Genomic DNA, 13,244 nt, shown 5'->3' with positions numbered 1-13,244 from the left:
ATACCGTCATGTTCGTGTCCGCAGTGAATAAGCTAATACCTCTGCTTCATTCGTTCCAATGAAGCGGTAGAAATCAATTTCCAAAGGATGACGTTATAAGAGTTACGGATGCGGTACCCATTATGTGACATTCTGGAAGCTACCTATGTCGGTCATTCTCAGGAGTACTGCAAACACCAACACCTCATCCCTGCTTTTGACGAGTGGGTAGACTCGATGCTCGGTTGGATAAACAGTCACAATCTCGCAGGAGAAATCAGCATCTTGTCCGTACGATCCAGCCACTTCTTCAGCTGTTTCCGATCCTTCTCAACTCAAGCGAGTCTGACTCTAGTCCCCCACTTTGATCCTTGTCCGGACGTACACTACTACGCAGTTTCAGCCATCCACAGTTGCGCTGTAGCCGCCCAGGTATATACTCGATTTGCAAAAGAAGGTTGTCTGGCCCAGCTAATGGCGTCAACTCTAGGCTTTGAAAGACTTGCATTTACCGCACTTGTTAATCGTTTCTGGACTTTAGTTGTTGTCAATCATCATTCTTCTCATCGCATCGTTATTGTTTGTTTGAAGACTGTCAGCGCTTTTGTGTCAGCCCTAACTAAACAAGTGCAATTTCAACAAAGATGGCCGAAGCTTTGAAAACAGGGGCAAGGCTTGTCAAAATCATGGCTTAGAACATGGCTGAGCATCACCCCGCCGCAGTTGGGTATTTGTTCTCGTCGAAGGATCATACCGACTTTTCGAAAACTCCTTAGACACTTGGGAAGGATCGTCTTTGATTATACATGCAAAAGAAGTTCTCAAAAACATGACGATAACGCAAATGACCAGTCATTCTCTTCTCAACTCCTCCACGCCAAGGCGCCATGTCGTCTAAGGGAGGGGATATTGGAAACCCTCTTGCATAGACGCCAGCGCGAGTGAAAGAGCCGACTTGTTAGCCGCGTGATTGGACATGATTGAAGCTCACTAGGATCATACATTCAACTTCGGCGCTTGCGCCTCTAACGCTTCCCACCAAGTTGCTCTGGCGAACCAACCACAGCACCCGCCAATGACATCCTCGTCAACTTGCTACGCTTTTGGCAGGTCAGAGTCTCCCAGGGCTGAATCCTTCTGAACCCCCCGATATTTCCGCGTCTAGGTCATGGAAGGCTTATCACACTGCATGCATGCCTAGTGGCGCTTGTTTGGGTGTCAGGACTGGGTCAAAGAGCAGATGAAAGCCCTGGTTATGTCTCCCCGCCCACCCAAGATCCAGTGAGACGCATGTCTCACTGTCTATCATCCTATATAGACGCAATGTCCTCGTTTCTCGCTGTTTGTTCGCGTTGTTTCTGCGTTTTTGACATTGCAACGTTTTTATAATCCCTGTCGGTTCCGGCCTCTCGGTAACAGCGTCTCCGCCTAGGCCTGTTGGACGTTGGTTGCTTGTCTGTTGGTTGATAGACACAGTCACCTGCAACTCAACGAAGGCAATCCGGCAGCTCATCTCTTGTGTACTCCGGCATAGCAGCCTTCTTGATCTACCTATCAACTACAACTACAACTACATCTAGCATCATGGCATCTTCTCAAGCTCCGCCCAAGAAGCCCCGACTTTCACTTCAGATCAAGACAGCATGTAGTCCGGCCACCAGGTCATCGAGAAGTTATGCAGTGGACCCAAAGGATCCAACTGCTTTTAACACGTTGTCCAATGTCTACGTTACCACAATCGAAAGGGCAACCCCATCTCAGCATGAGCCCATTACTGCCATCAATACTTTCCAGGCTTTCAGTTTGACAACTCCAGTGGAACGACAGGACCCGAAACACAGAGTTGTTACGCCTTATGTCGCTTCATACCCTGAGACTCCTTCATCCGACACAGCTCCTTCACCACATCCAGGACTGGAAATCAACTACCCGAGCACAATGACGGCCACGCCTCCCCTGTCTGCTGGTCCAATAGATTCAAACACTACCAAGGCCTTTAGCTTTTCCCCTGCTGATATATCCGCGGCCCCAGCCAGGAATGATAGCTTACAACCCGAGAAGCGTGCTCTGGCTCGCCCACAAACTCTTGCTGAGTTGACCCTGCAGGCCCCTTACACACATCCTCGATCACTTCACAGTATTTTACGCAACTCGCCTCTTCCCCCACCCACGGCCATTCCTCCTCCGTCCCCACGGCGACAGTCACGGCGGCTCCAAGATAGAGCAAATCGAAGAGTGTGCTACAATAACCCCCTCACTCAGGAAATTGTGACGAACAAGTACACGAAATCTCACATTGACCTCCTCGTTGAGGAGGCTTCGCCACACTCCCCTCCATGCGTGCCCCCTCAGCCCCAGAGTGCCATCGATCTAGCCTTGGCATTCACACCAAACGAGATCCAAGATGGAGGACAGACGCCTGGGCCTTTTGAGGATATGCGTCGCCGCATGACAGGGCTGGCCGCATCAGGTACTCCCCTTTCCCCGTCAGGGCCAAAGGGCATCTCAAAGCGCAAGAAAAAGGAGAAGAAGCGTCGGTGGGTATGGACAATTGGCCAAGAGGATGACGGTGATGACGAGAACATTGGAGGGTCCATTGCTGCTCTGAGAGCTGAGGCTGCCAAAGCCAAAGACGTTGAAGAAATCAAGACACCTGTGACGGCGATTAAGGCACCCCTCATCACCTTTCTCACGGCACCGACACCAAACACGGATAACTTTGAGAGCTTGAACGGCATCTTGAAAGAGAATAACGACGTCGAGATGTCTGACACGAGCAGCTGTCTTACAGTACCAGAAGGGCCTCAGCACATGACTGGTGAGATGGACTTGGATATCAAGACTCCAATCGCGCGCCAAGATGAGGAGAGCCAAGTCATACCCATGCTACCAGAAAATACTCTCAGTAGACTTGGTTCCAGTCCTGGTTTAAAGAGGGATTCCCCGGTGCCGCCAGATATGCTACGTACCGATTGAATAGGTTCCAGGAAAGACATGGATGTTTCATTATTGGGTTTCTTGCATTATCGGCGGTCTTGGGGCATTTGATTAACGGGAGTTCTGTCACTGTAATTCTAAGGAGGAATCGGCATATGAAGATACCGAGCTCGATAGTGGGCATCTATGAGAAATGAATACATTAAATGAACATGAAATAAATATTTGCCGCTCTGTTGAAGTTATTTGTATCTGGTATCGGCGACGAAGTTTTCGTCTTGACGACCGTGGCTGCCATGATATTATCTCTTAGCTCAGCTCCATACCTCGTGCGTTTCCATTGCCATATAGACCTAACACAATATCATGTTGGTCCACGTCACGGAATGTGTTGATGCAGTGCAAGAGGCCCAAGGACTTCACTCTAGGGTGGCTCCAAATCGAGATATTGGTGGTTTCTATCACAACAAATGATCTTGACAATAATTAGAAATATGATCTAGCACTTCAAATCGAGCTGATTAACAAGGTCGCCGTGGATCATATCATTAAAGTGCTTTGATCTTGATTAGAAACTTGAGTTGCTCCGGCTGGAAGTAACCTTGTTGTTTAGGCTTATTAAGACTTCAGTCTGCTCATATAGGTTACACTGTTGATACTTTTATGGATATTGTTGGGAATTTGGATCAATGGTGCCGTATATCCAGTAATACCTGTATGGTGCACAATTGTATCTGCGTGGACATTTGACACAATCTCTACCCCTGGCTTCGGTTTTTGATCAGTGAGAAAGCCTCAGCAAGTACTATTACAATATAGCTTTTTACATAAGGTAGGCAGTAACAACCAAGAAATAGGATCGGAAGTATACGTCAGTCACTAGCTTTACCCACAACTGAGTTCTGGCGGTGGTGGTTAAGGCAGTGGTACCAGCAGGTCAAGTTTGTCATATATGTTAACCTTGACCAGTGGTTGCAGAAAACTTCAGACTAGAGTCCTAAGTGATGAAAAGGCTTAGATAGTACCAGGATATCCTAGTGTAGTTTATGATGAGCTTAGCTTGCTCTTTGGCCAGTTTATTTTCTCACCTTGATGTATGGTCTCGAGTCTTCTGGCGCCCAAAGGCTTGTGTATCGGTGACTACCAATTTGTATATCTCATTATGGATAGACTAGCCAACCAAAGTGGTCAGAAATCTTGGAAGCTGTTAAAATACGAAAAGGTATGTGATCCTAGAGGCCGTTGAGACCTATATCTCAACAAAAGCGCCATGGTATCAAAGTGTTAAGCCGAATTCTCACGCTATTGGATCAGTTGTGCTCCATCCATGCCTTTACACACGGGAAGTCTGACACGAGTCAACAAATACAGCAGATTCAGACGTACTCGTTACGCTAATTCATAAATTTCTCGTAGCAAACGCTCAAAATATCATTACATGTCCACCGGTACGCGCTCAGCTCTCAACAGAGAGTGCCTTAGCACCAATCAGCTTACCGTCAGCGTGCGAAACAACCCAATACTCGGTCCTCGTAGCGTCTCTCGACACTTGATATACACGAACATCGTTACCCTGCGAGGCTTCTCGAACAGCCTCGATGACGTCGGTGTATTTGCCGTGAGAGTCCCAGTTGAGAGGATCAAGGATCCTGATGTCTGCCGAGTCGGGGGAGGAGTGGTTGATGAGTTTGGCGAATTCGGCTAACAACATGTCAGTTTATCATCTTCATCGGTAGGAGTGTACTTCTTACTCTCGCTGGGGAGACCATTCTTGCCCTCCCACTTGAGAGAAACCTCTTGGAAGGGCTCGTCTGCGTCGGATGTGTATACGGCGTTCTTGCACACGTCACTGATGGGTTTGGGGACTTGAGCGCCCTGGTCCTTTGTCTTGAAGGTAGCCTTTTCTTGAGTCGCGGCACCAGCGCCGGTGTCTTGGTTGGCCTTGTTCAGGAAAGCCATGTAATCGTCGTCGTTTGACATGTTGAGGGATCTGGTGTTGCTGAGTAGTCTTGTGTTGTGTCGAGAGGTAGTTGTTCGCGGGAGGACGGGTTGGTTTCGAGTAAGAAGAGAGCCAAGATTCAGGTTGGCAAGGCGTCTGAAAGGAGTTCGAAGTGTCATTGGGAGAGAGAGATCTCAGCTCAGGCTTTAAGTCGAAAGCTGTAACGCAACATGCAGATGCAAGTTTGGGGAGTGGGGTGACGTCAGGTATGGGATTCACAGCAGGGGTAGATCGGCCAATCACAAGCCATGGTTCAGCACCATCACTTAGCACATGTCGAGAGACCTGTTGGGTCCGATCCTAAAATTACCTAGTACCCAGGCAAGGTAGATAGATAGATACCTAGTACCTAGGTAGGTAGTCAGTATTTAGGTCATTCTATTAAGAGTGTAGTGCACTTATACCACTTTGATTTAGATGCCGGCCCTCCTCAGACGACCTAGGAACTTATCCTCCTTGAGTTCTTCCTAATCAATACCGAAGAACTTGGCATACAAAGGCGCCAAGTGATGAGGTCCGCACGGTCGAGCATCACCGCTAGCACGTCGTTTGTCGAGGAAACTACCCAGAAGTGTTCGAACTGCGGTTTCGAAACCCATTCCTTGTTGTGAGACCAAATATCGATCGATATCTTCAGTATCGGCAGCTTCAGCATGCTTGACAAGGTCAACATCTATAATCGCTGCTTTGACCATCGCAGCTTGTCCCTCATCAAAATATGGAGCACTGATATAGTGTTCGTCGATTGTAGAGTTGAGGCGCTTCTCTGAACGAGAATCTTTGGCAACGTTGGGAAATCGTGGAGAAGAACTCGGATCCTGTAGCCAAGTTTGGGGTCCGCTACGATAGTCGAGGTCGTAGTGAGCGCATTTGCTGGTGCTCTTGAGGCGGCTTCCGTGCTATTGTTTTTGCTCTTCTTTTTGCCCATGTTTGCGTATCAATCAGACTGATGAGCAAACAAAGAATAATTCCCGTCTACAACTAGTAGGTATTCACTGCGCAAGGTCAAGGTCGAGTATACGCGAATCACAAGTGGGAGCTTCACCATGGAACAATAAACTTTGCACACAATGCAAGCGTAAACCTAGAAACATACATCTTGACATGAAGCAGTATAATAAAGCGCGTCTAAATTATAACCAAGGTCAAGGCAACAACTATGTGATCTACTGAGACTTAATGTTATTGTGTATTTTTGGCATAGTGTAGGATGCCTTCCTTATATTATTATGAATATCACTCTTATCGTGATATCTTGCCTGCGGGTCTTTAGCCTCACTTTATGTACTGCTAGGTTGGCATCTTGAGATCTTGAAATAAAAGTCAATTGACCAATGAAGAATCAGTGCAGCTCGAGACGGATGATTGAGAGGAGGTGAATGCGTGTAAAAAAGCAATTTCAGCGATACGACAACATAGGTACCTATCTGCATGTCTCTACACGAAGGTTTCGTTTGGACAGCTACAGAGGGCGACACACACACACCAGTCAAACACATATTCACCGGAGAACGAGGGTACAGTCATATTAACATTGGGAATCTCGTTAGAATTTTTGAAAGCCATCCCTCTTCTGGCTGGACTTTTTTTTACGTTCCACGCCAGTTGTAACCTAACCCAGCCCAAACGCAAGGCGTACAGTAGTAACGAACCAACCCTCGACACCGGTGCAATGAATTGGTCAAGATAAGAAAGAAAACAAGCAGCCGCTCTAAGCGGAGGCAAGATCCTTCTTGAGGGTACCCTGGTACTGCTTCTTCTCCGCAGGGGTCTGGAAAGCACCGTGTCCAAACTCGGACGAGGTGTCGATCCACTTGAGGCTGACCTTCTCGAGGGCTCTTCGGGAGGTCTGGGGGAACATGGTCTTTCGGAGAGTCATGACTCGCTTCTTGGTACCAGGGATGGAACCCTTGACCATGACGAAGTCGTTGTTGACCTCACCATAGCGAACGAAACCACCGAGACTATGAAGTGTTAGCAATTGTCAGCCGATACCAAGACTGGGTAACATACGGAGTGATGGTCTTCTTGGTGACATCGATCTCAGTGGCGGCGTTGTCGTCAGCATCGCCCTTACCAATGCGGTAGATCTTGTGGTTGACGGAGGTTCGGTGATGGTAACCCCTCTGACCAGCACGGGCAACAGTCCACTGGACGTGGGAAGGATGCCAAGCACCGATACAAGCAACCTTTCGGAGACCCTTGTGGGTCTTGCGAGGAAGCTTCTTGGTGCCCCAACGGGCGGTGACACCTTCGAATCCGTGACCCTTGGTGACGGCAACGACGTCAATCATCTCATCCTGCTCGAAGATGCTGGAGATATCAACGGGCTTCTCGAAGAGCTCCTGACCGAAAGAGACCTTGTCGGCGATGGAACCACCGTTGACCTGGATCTCCATAAGGTGGGCCTTCTTCTGCTTGAGAGGGGTCTTTCGGATCTGAGTGTGGGCAAGGACACGGACGACGGTGCAGTACTTCTTGATGCGCTCGAGCTCGCGGGTGATGGAGGCACCGTTGTTCTCGGAGTGCTTCTTGGCGTACTTGGTGAAAGCCTTCTTCTTGCTCTTGTACCAGTTCTTGTAGAATCGGCGCTTAAGCTCGTCGCTCAGATGCTCGGCCCAGACGGTGGTGAGGGATCGCAGGCCTCGGGGAGTCTCGATGTATCCCACAAGACCAACAACGATCATCTAAAAGATGTTAGCCATAGGCACATAGCCAAGCGGGCTGCATTGTTCGTACAGGTGGGGTATCGACGATAGTAACCGCCTCAACAATCTCCTTCTTGTTGGCCTTGGCGCCAGGTCGGTCGAGGTCACGAACGATGGTGGTCATACCAGCCTTGTAACCCATAGCGGCTGTCAGGTGGACAGGCTTCTTGGGGTCATCCTTAGGGAAGCTATTTGTCCCAATGCATTAGCCAATGTCTTCCTCTGCTGGCAGAGATCCCCAAAAGATTTTTCTTCTTGTTGGTGCAGCAGAAAATACTCACGACTTGACCTTTCCACGGTGACGAGCAGCGCGCTTCCTGGGCAGATAAGCCAGGGAGCCGTGGCGGGGAGCCTCATACTTTCGGTGCTGCACATATTGTCAGTTTTCTCAAGCTGAAGCAATTGCTTTGGTCGTCGAGATCTTAACTCACACTCATCTTGGGCGGGCTGTGTGGTTTGAGGGGGTTAGTATGAACCTGAGTTGTCAAAGCCTGAGAAAAGAAGAGATAAAGAAATAAAATGTGGGCGAAATTTTAAGCGAACTGCTCGAAATTCGTGGGGTGGCCCGTGCACCGCCAGAACCCCACCTTCATTCTTCACCGAGCCGACACCGAAAGAAGTGAGCATTTTTTGAGGGCTAAATTCCAACACCGAGAAGGAGCCCTCCAGCCCCCCACGTGACCTCGCTCGTTACAAAATCATTTCTGAAAGTGGTCTAGCGTGTCCATGTAGGGGTAGCGTGAAATGTCCGCAGCCTAACGTCACTGAATGAACACGGTTTGTTAAGTAACGTAGATACAACTCAGTTTTATTGATCAGAGTAAGGAAATTAATGTGCATAATAATCTTGTTCGCCGGTGAAATCGTAGCCAAGAAGGACCATAACCCCCGGTTTTGAATTTCTGTCTTGAGCCTCCCCGTCCAAACAAAAGAAACCAGGCCCCAGATAATAGTGGTATACAAAAAGGCAGACTAATCGGCACAGATAAGAGATGTCTTCAACTCATAAATAACAAGCAGCTGTCAAATTATCATTCATTCAACTTTTGTGACGGTACCAGAAACTCCGTTTACACCAGCATTCGCGGGAGTGGATGTCTTGGCATCTCCAGCTGCCGAGCCAGGACCAGAGCCATTTGTGACAATAGTCGCTTTCTTCTCGTCTTCCCCACTGTCATCGTAGTCCTCATCAACGTCCATCTTTCTTGCTGCCCTTTCAGGCTCGGCAGGGGGCGCTGCGCGAGGAGGAGGCGGAGCATGTTCCAGACTTGGGGGACGATCTTCTTTGGGTGTAGCAGATACTGGTGGCTTCTCGTGAACAACGCCAGACATCGGAGTAGGTGGCTGCTGCATTGGTGGTAAGTGGCTTGGACCAGAGGCGTGGCTCGGGGGGTGGTGGGCTGCTTCTGAGGGATGATAGCTCTCAGTGGCATGGCGAGGGGCTGATTCGGGTCTGCGAGGTTCCTCGCGGCGCGGTTCATCAGGTCGACGAGTATCCTCAGCCCGTCGAATTTCGGAAGAGTTACGACGATAGTTATCACGAGGAGGAGTAGACGGTCTTCGATGACGCATGTCATCGAGTCGAACTCGGTTTTCCTCACTGGCTTGCTTTTTGGCAGCAGATTCTTCTTCCCACTCTCGCATGCGCTTGGGGCCGACTGAAGGTGGTCGGTCATCCATTCTCTGCATGGCAGCCTCCGCCACCGCAGGGGGAGGAGGAGGTCCTGGCGGTCCAGATGGTCCATTCTCAGTTCCCTGAGCAGCCATCTCAGGATGTTGAGGATACAGAGGAGGGGCCTGGTGCTGAGGGTATGCGGATTTTGGTGAAGGCATGCGGTTGTCATGAACAGGGCGGCCATCAGGTCGAGGGCTGTTGGTAGGTCGAAAGGGAGCCATGCCGTTAGGACCGTTGGGGCCGTTAATGTTGCTGGGTGGGGGTGCTGATGCTGACGGTGTTGCTCCACCCCAATTAGGATTTGCGACTCGTCGCTCAGAAGCAGGAGCAGAAGGCTGGGATTGTGGAGGAGCGTGCGGTGGTTGAGAGTATTGGTGGCCGGGAGGAGGAGGTGTTTGACCACGGCGAGGGCCGCCTCGGTTGGGATCGTTATAGGGCTGGCGCAACTGCTCTTGCTGAGGGCTAGGTTGTCGCAGAGGTGGCGCAGGTCCTCCACGGAAAGGCTCGCCTCGGGCTTCATAGGGATTGGGGGGTTGTGGTGGAGGGTTGATGTTAGACAGTCTGCCCGCCCAGTTCTCTCCTGGACCTTGAGGGGGTGGTGGAGGACCGGCAGCAGGCGGCTGTTGAGTTGATCCTCCCCATTGTGGTCCAACAGGGCCAGCCGCCTGGTAAGCTTGCGGGTGAACATCTGCAGGCTGAGGAGCAGGGGGAGGTCCCCCATTGGTACCACCAGAGCGAAGGAGCTGAAGTCTCGCCTTGATATGGGGGTTGTTGGGGTCAAGCTCAGCAGCACGCTGGTAAGCATCTAGAGCATCCGTAATTTGGTTGTTGCAGCTTTCGTACTATGAAGTTGTCAATATACGACCAAGGAGAAAAGGGTTGACCGATACAACATACCAAAGTTCCCAGATCATACCAAACTTCTGAAATATAAGGATTCAGCCTGATAGCGCGAGAATAAGCGTCAAGTGCGTCTCTGTACTGGTTGATTTGATAGTAAAGCACACCGATGGAGCACCAGAAAGTTGGGTTCTTTCCATCTCTATAAACAGCTTGTTGGTAAGCCTCATAAGCCTTTGGGTACTTCTGCTGCGACATATAGCATCGGCCCAAGAGATACCAACTCTGGGCATCCTGATTGTCTACTCGCATGTTAGAATAGGTATTAAATTGTTTTGCGTTCATAACGTACCTGCGCCGACCGACTTCTCTAAATATTGGATGGCTCTATCTTGGCTCTCATACGTGTTGCTCTGCTGGTGATGCAGCCAACCAAGCTGCTGAAGAACCTTAGCATGGTTGGGTGAATGGTCCAGGACACGTTGGTAGGCGGCCTTAGCGCTATCGAACTGTATCAAATTAGGCATGTCGCTATGTTTGCTGCTATGACAAGACACTTACATCCTTCTGCTGCTCATGGACATGACCAATCTGGAACCAAATGTCTTCCTGCGTCAAGGGACCGGGAGGAGAATTGACAATGTATTTGAAACACTGCAAAGGTTAGCTACGCGCATCAAAAGTGGGCACAAGACCAGAACGTACCTCAAGACTCTGAACCCACTTGTTCTGTTGTTTGTATATTATACCGAGTCGGAAGTAGATCTCATTTGCTTTCTCGAAATCAGGCTGTATGTTCATAACTTGAGAGAACGCTTCTTCGGCGTAATCGTAGCTGCCATATCGATCGTACAGTATACCAATACCATACCACAACATAGGATCCTGCGTTGTCTTGTCAGCATATTGCGAGCAATGCGAATATTCCGCCTCGTGTGCAATCACTCACCTTAGGGTCTCTCAAGTTAACCAACGCCTGTTGGTATGCATCGTAGGCCTTTTGCAGATTTTCTGTCATTAAATAACAGTGCCCTGAGTAATTGGTCAGCGTCGTGTTGTCGCGTCATAGCAACAAACATACCCAAGTTTCCCCAAGCTTCGCCGTTGTTGGGTTCAAGCTGAACGATGGCGCGGAAGAACTCAAGCGCCTTCTCGAAAGCTTCGCGGGTCTTGTAGAGGAGGCCAATTGCGTTCATGGCCTGGGTTGAGTTGGGGTTGGCCTGAAGAGCGCGCTCGTAAGCGTGCATGGCTTCATCTGGATTGCGCAAAACCTCCGCATAGCTCCCTATACATACGTCAGCCTATGTCGTCTTGTCTTGCGAACGCGACGCGACAACCACTAACCTATTTGCAACCAAACAGCCTCATTCATGGCCGCGATCTGATGTGATGGCGCAAACTGAGGCGGCGGCGGAGGGGGCGGCGGCACCTGGCCCTGATGCTGTTGCATTTGCATCATGGTCGGCGACGCGTGATGGTTCGCCATTAGGTCGGCACTGAAACTGGTGATGGAGTTGCTATAGTAAAGCAGGGGTCGGACTTGACAGCTGATGTGCGACAGACGCGAAGTCGAATTAATACCACGAGGGTTGAGAGAGAGGAGAGTCGCGGTCGTGATTCAGAAAGCTGCTCCTGCTCAAGGGTTCGTGATGGGTTGATGATAGTGGCCCCCTACCCGACGAGTAACAAGGGCGAAGTTGATTGAACAAAATGTCGACGCAGAGCCGCGGCTAAGGCTGAAACGCTGCGAAAACAATACGCAGGGAAATCAAGGGTCAATGGCAGCCCAAGTGGGAATAGAAGAGAGCGGGATGATGAGAGAGATAAGATACAGGGCAATCCAAGGCGCGACGGATGAGGCCTTTCGCGGGCATGGAATGCGTTGCAGAAGAAGAAAGTGAGGAGTACAGGATGGGGAGAAAGGACCTGAGCAAACCCGTTCCCAAACTCACCTAACCCACGACCAGCGGGCAATTTAAGCGCACGGTGGCGTGGAGTGAGATGGGGGATATGAACCCACTCACACTACTGGGACTCCATCCAACTCAACGCACGCGCTCTCGAGGCTCGAGGCTCATTCACGTTTATGTTAGGTTAGGTTAGGTTAGCTCATAGCTTACATACAGTCCACACACCACACACCTTTCACCTCACCTCAGTTTCCGATGCTGTACCCGGCAAATCACACCCTCCCTACAGCGCCAACCTACTCTGGTTTAGCCTACATGGTTAGGTAGCCTTCACTCTCTAGTCGACTCCCTACGTCCCTACGGCCTACTGCCCGGTGGCGGCGGTTTACAGGCACGTACCACCTAAAGTAAAGTACGTACTGGACCTGATACCGGTCCTGCAACTGCAAGTCTGCAAGCTGCACGCTCAAAGGTAACCTAAAGCTACTAAGCATGAGATAAATATGGAGCACCGAGCAGGTCCCTGTCTTTGTATTCTGCGACCTACGGATCAGTGGCGCTTTGCGCAAGGGATTACAGAGGCTCCGCTTCAACCTTCAGTTGACACGACGCATGGCAAGAACGAGGAGGACTCGACAAGCAGGAGTAATTAGTGCTATGATTTGGCTGTGGGTTGTTTCCTTCAATACACTTTATTCATTCACCATACCATTTTATCCCCTATTATTAGTACAGATATTAGCAATAAACGTATGGGCGTGCATATCCCATGTCACGTCCGCCTTCATTGACTTTGATATTCCGCCTCTGCTTATCTGGTGCTGGTGAACGCTGATCAGAGAGAGGGCGGATGAATAAACGTCATGGAATAATTCGGGCTGAGACTTGAACACCATATCTATCAGAAACCACGTTTCAACGAGTCCACTTCAGGCACCATAGCTACTCTCAGTGCCATTATTCAGTCTGGCATATACAACCGCGTAAAAGGCTGTCTACCGTTGAGCGAACAGACAGACGAGCAAAGTCGCGCATGCATCGATACTGATGGTGTTCATCTCGGGGGTGCTAGGGTGCCAAGCGAAACGATACCGATTTAAATCCAGCAACGCACGTCCCAGCTCTTCCATTTTGTGTGGCGCATCTGAAATGCATGCCAAGAGGTTCCAGCGGATACGTACCTCAAACAGACAGTC

General features: G+C 49.9%; 5 protein-coding genes across 5 annotated transcripts; 1 reads left to right on the top strand and 4 right to left on the bottom strand.

Annotated features, from left to right (window-relative positions):
- Window positions 1-1,563: 1,563 nt before the first annotated feature.
- Window positions 1,564-2,960, top strand: FOBCDRAFT_288596 (uncharacterized protein; the record flags this gene model as incomplete). Its single annotated transcript, XM_054703397.2, has 1 exon — window positions 1,564-2,960. One exon carries the CDS (start codon window positions 1,564-1,566, stop codon window positions 2,953-2,955), a length of 1,392 nt encoding a protein of 463 aa, XP_054559372.1. The 3' UTR covers window positions 2,956-2,960.
- A 1,267-nt stretch (window positions 2,961-4,227) lies between these two features.
- FOBCDRAFT_215381 (uncharacterized protein) lies at window positions 4,228-5,091 on the bottom strand. The gene is made up of 2 exons (XM_031173968.3): window positions 4,668-5,091; window positions 4,228-4,617 (listed from the first exon to the last, which is right to left on the bottom strand). The coding sequence occupies exons 1-2, from the start codon at window positions 5,032-5,034 to the stop codon at window positions 4,373-4,375; spliced, it is 612 nt and encodes a 203-aa protein (XP_031050753.3). The 5' UTR covers window positions 5,035-5,091; the 3' UTR covers window positions 4,228-4,372.
- A 413-nt stretch (window positions 5,092-5,504) lies between these two features.
- Window positions 5,505-6,000, bottom strand: FOBCDRAFT_215380 (uncharacterized protein). The gene has a single exon (XM_059609408.1). It carries the CDS (start codon window positions 5,841-5,843, stop codon window positions 5,589-5,591), a length of 255 nt encoding a protein of 84 aa, XP_059466787.1. The 5' UTR covers window positions 5,844-6,000; the 3' UTR covers window positions 5,505-5,588.
- A 162-nt stretch (window positions 6,001-6,162) lies between these two features.
- On the bottom strand, window positions 6,163-8,127 carry FOBCDRAFT_177055 (ribosomal protein L3-domain-containing protein). Its single transcript, XM_031173963.3, has 5 exons — window positions 8,055-8,127; window positions 7,905-7,990; window positions 7,655-7,811; window positions 6,929-7,602; window positions 6,163-6,879 (listed from the first exon to the last, which is right to left on the bottom strand). Exons 1-5 carry the CDS (start codon window positions 8,058-8,060, stop codon window positions 6,627-6,629), a joined length of 1,176 nt encoding a protein of 391 aa, XP_031050748.1. The 5' UTR covers window positions 8,061-8,127; the 3' UTR covers window positions 6,163-6,626.
- Window positions 8,128-8,415: 288 nt separating this feature from the next.
- Window positions 8,416-12,024, bottom strand: FOBCDRAFT_155408 (uncharacterized protein). The gene is made up of 8 exons (XM_031173962.3): window positions 11,483-12,024; window positions 11,220-11,423; window positions 11,088-11,170; window positions 10,844-11,023; window positions 10,700-10,792; window positions 10,491-10,647; window positions 10,196-10,440; window positions 8,416-10,140 (listed from the first exon to the last, which is right to left on the bottom strand). Exons 1-8 carry the CDS (start codon window positions 11,622-11,624, stop codon window positions 8,659-8,661), a joined length of 2,586 nt encoding a protein of 861 aa, XP_031050747.2. The 5' UTR covers window positions 11,625-12,024; the 3' UTR covers window positions 8,416-8,658.
- Between the last annotated feature and the right edge of the window lie 1,220 nt (window positions 12,025-13,244).

Source organism: Fusarium oxysporum, chromosome II, assembly GCF_013085055.1.
Source record: "Fusarium oxysporum Fo47 chromosome II, complete sequence".
Classification (NCBI taxonomy): Eukaryota; Fungi; Ascomycota; class Sordariomycetes; order Hypocreales; family Nectriaceae; genus Fusarium; species Fusarium oxysporum.
This window is presented reverse-complemented; position numbering and strand designations above follow the sequence as displayed.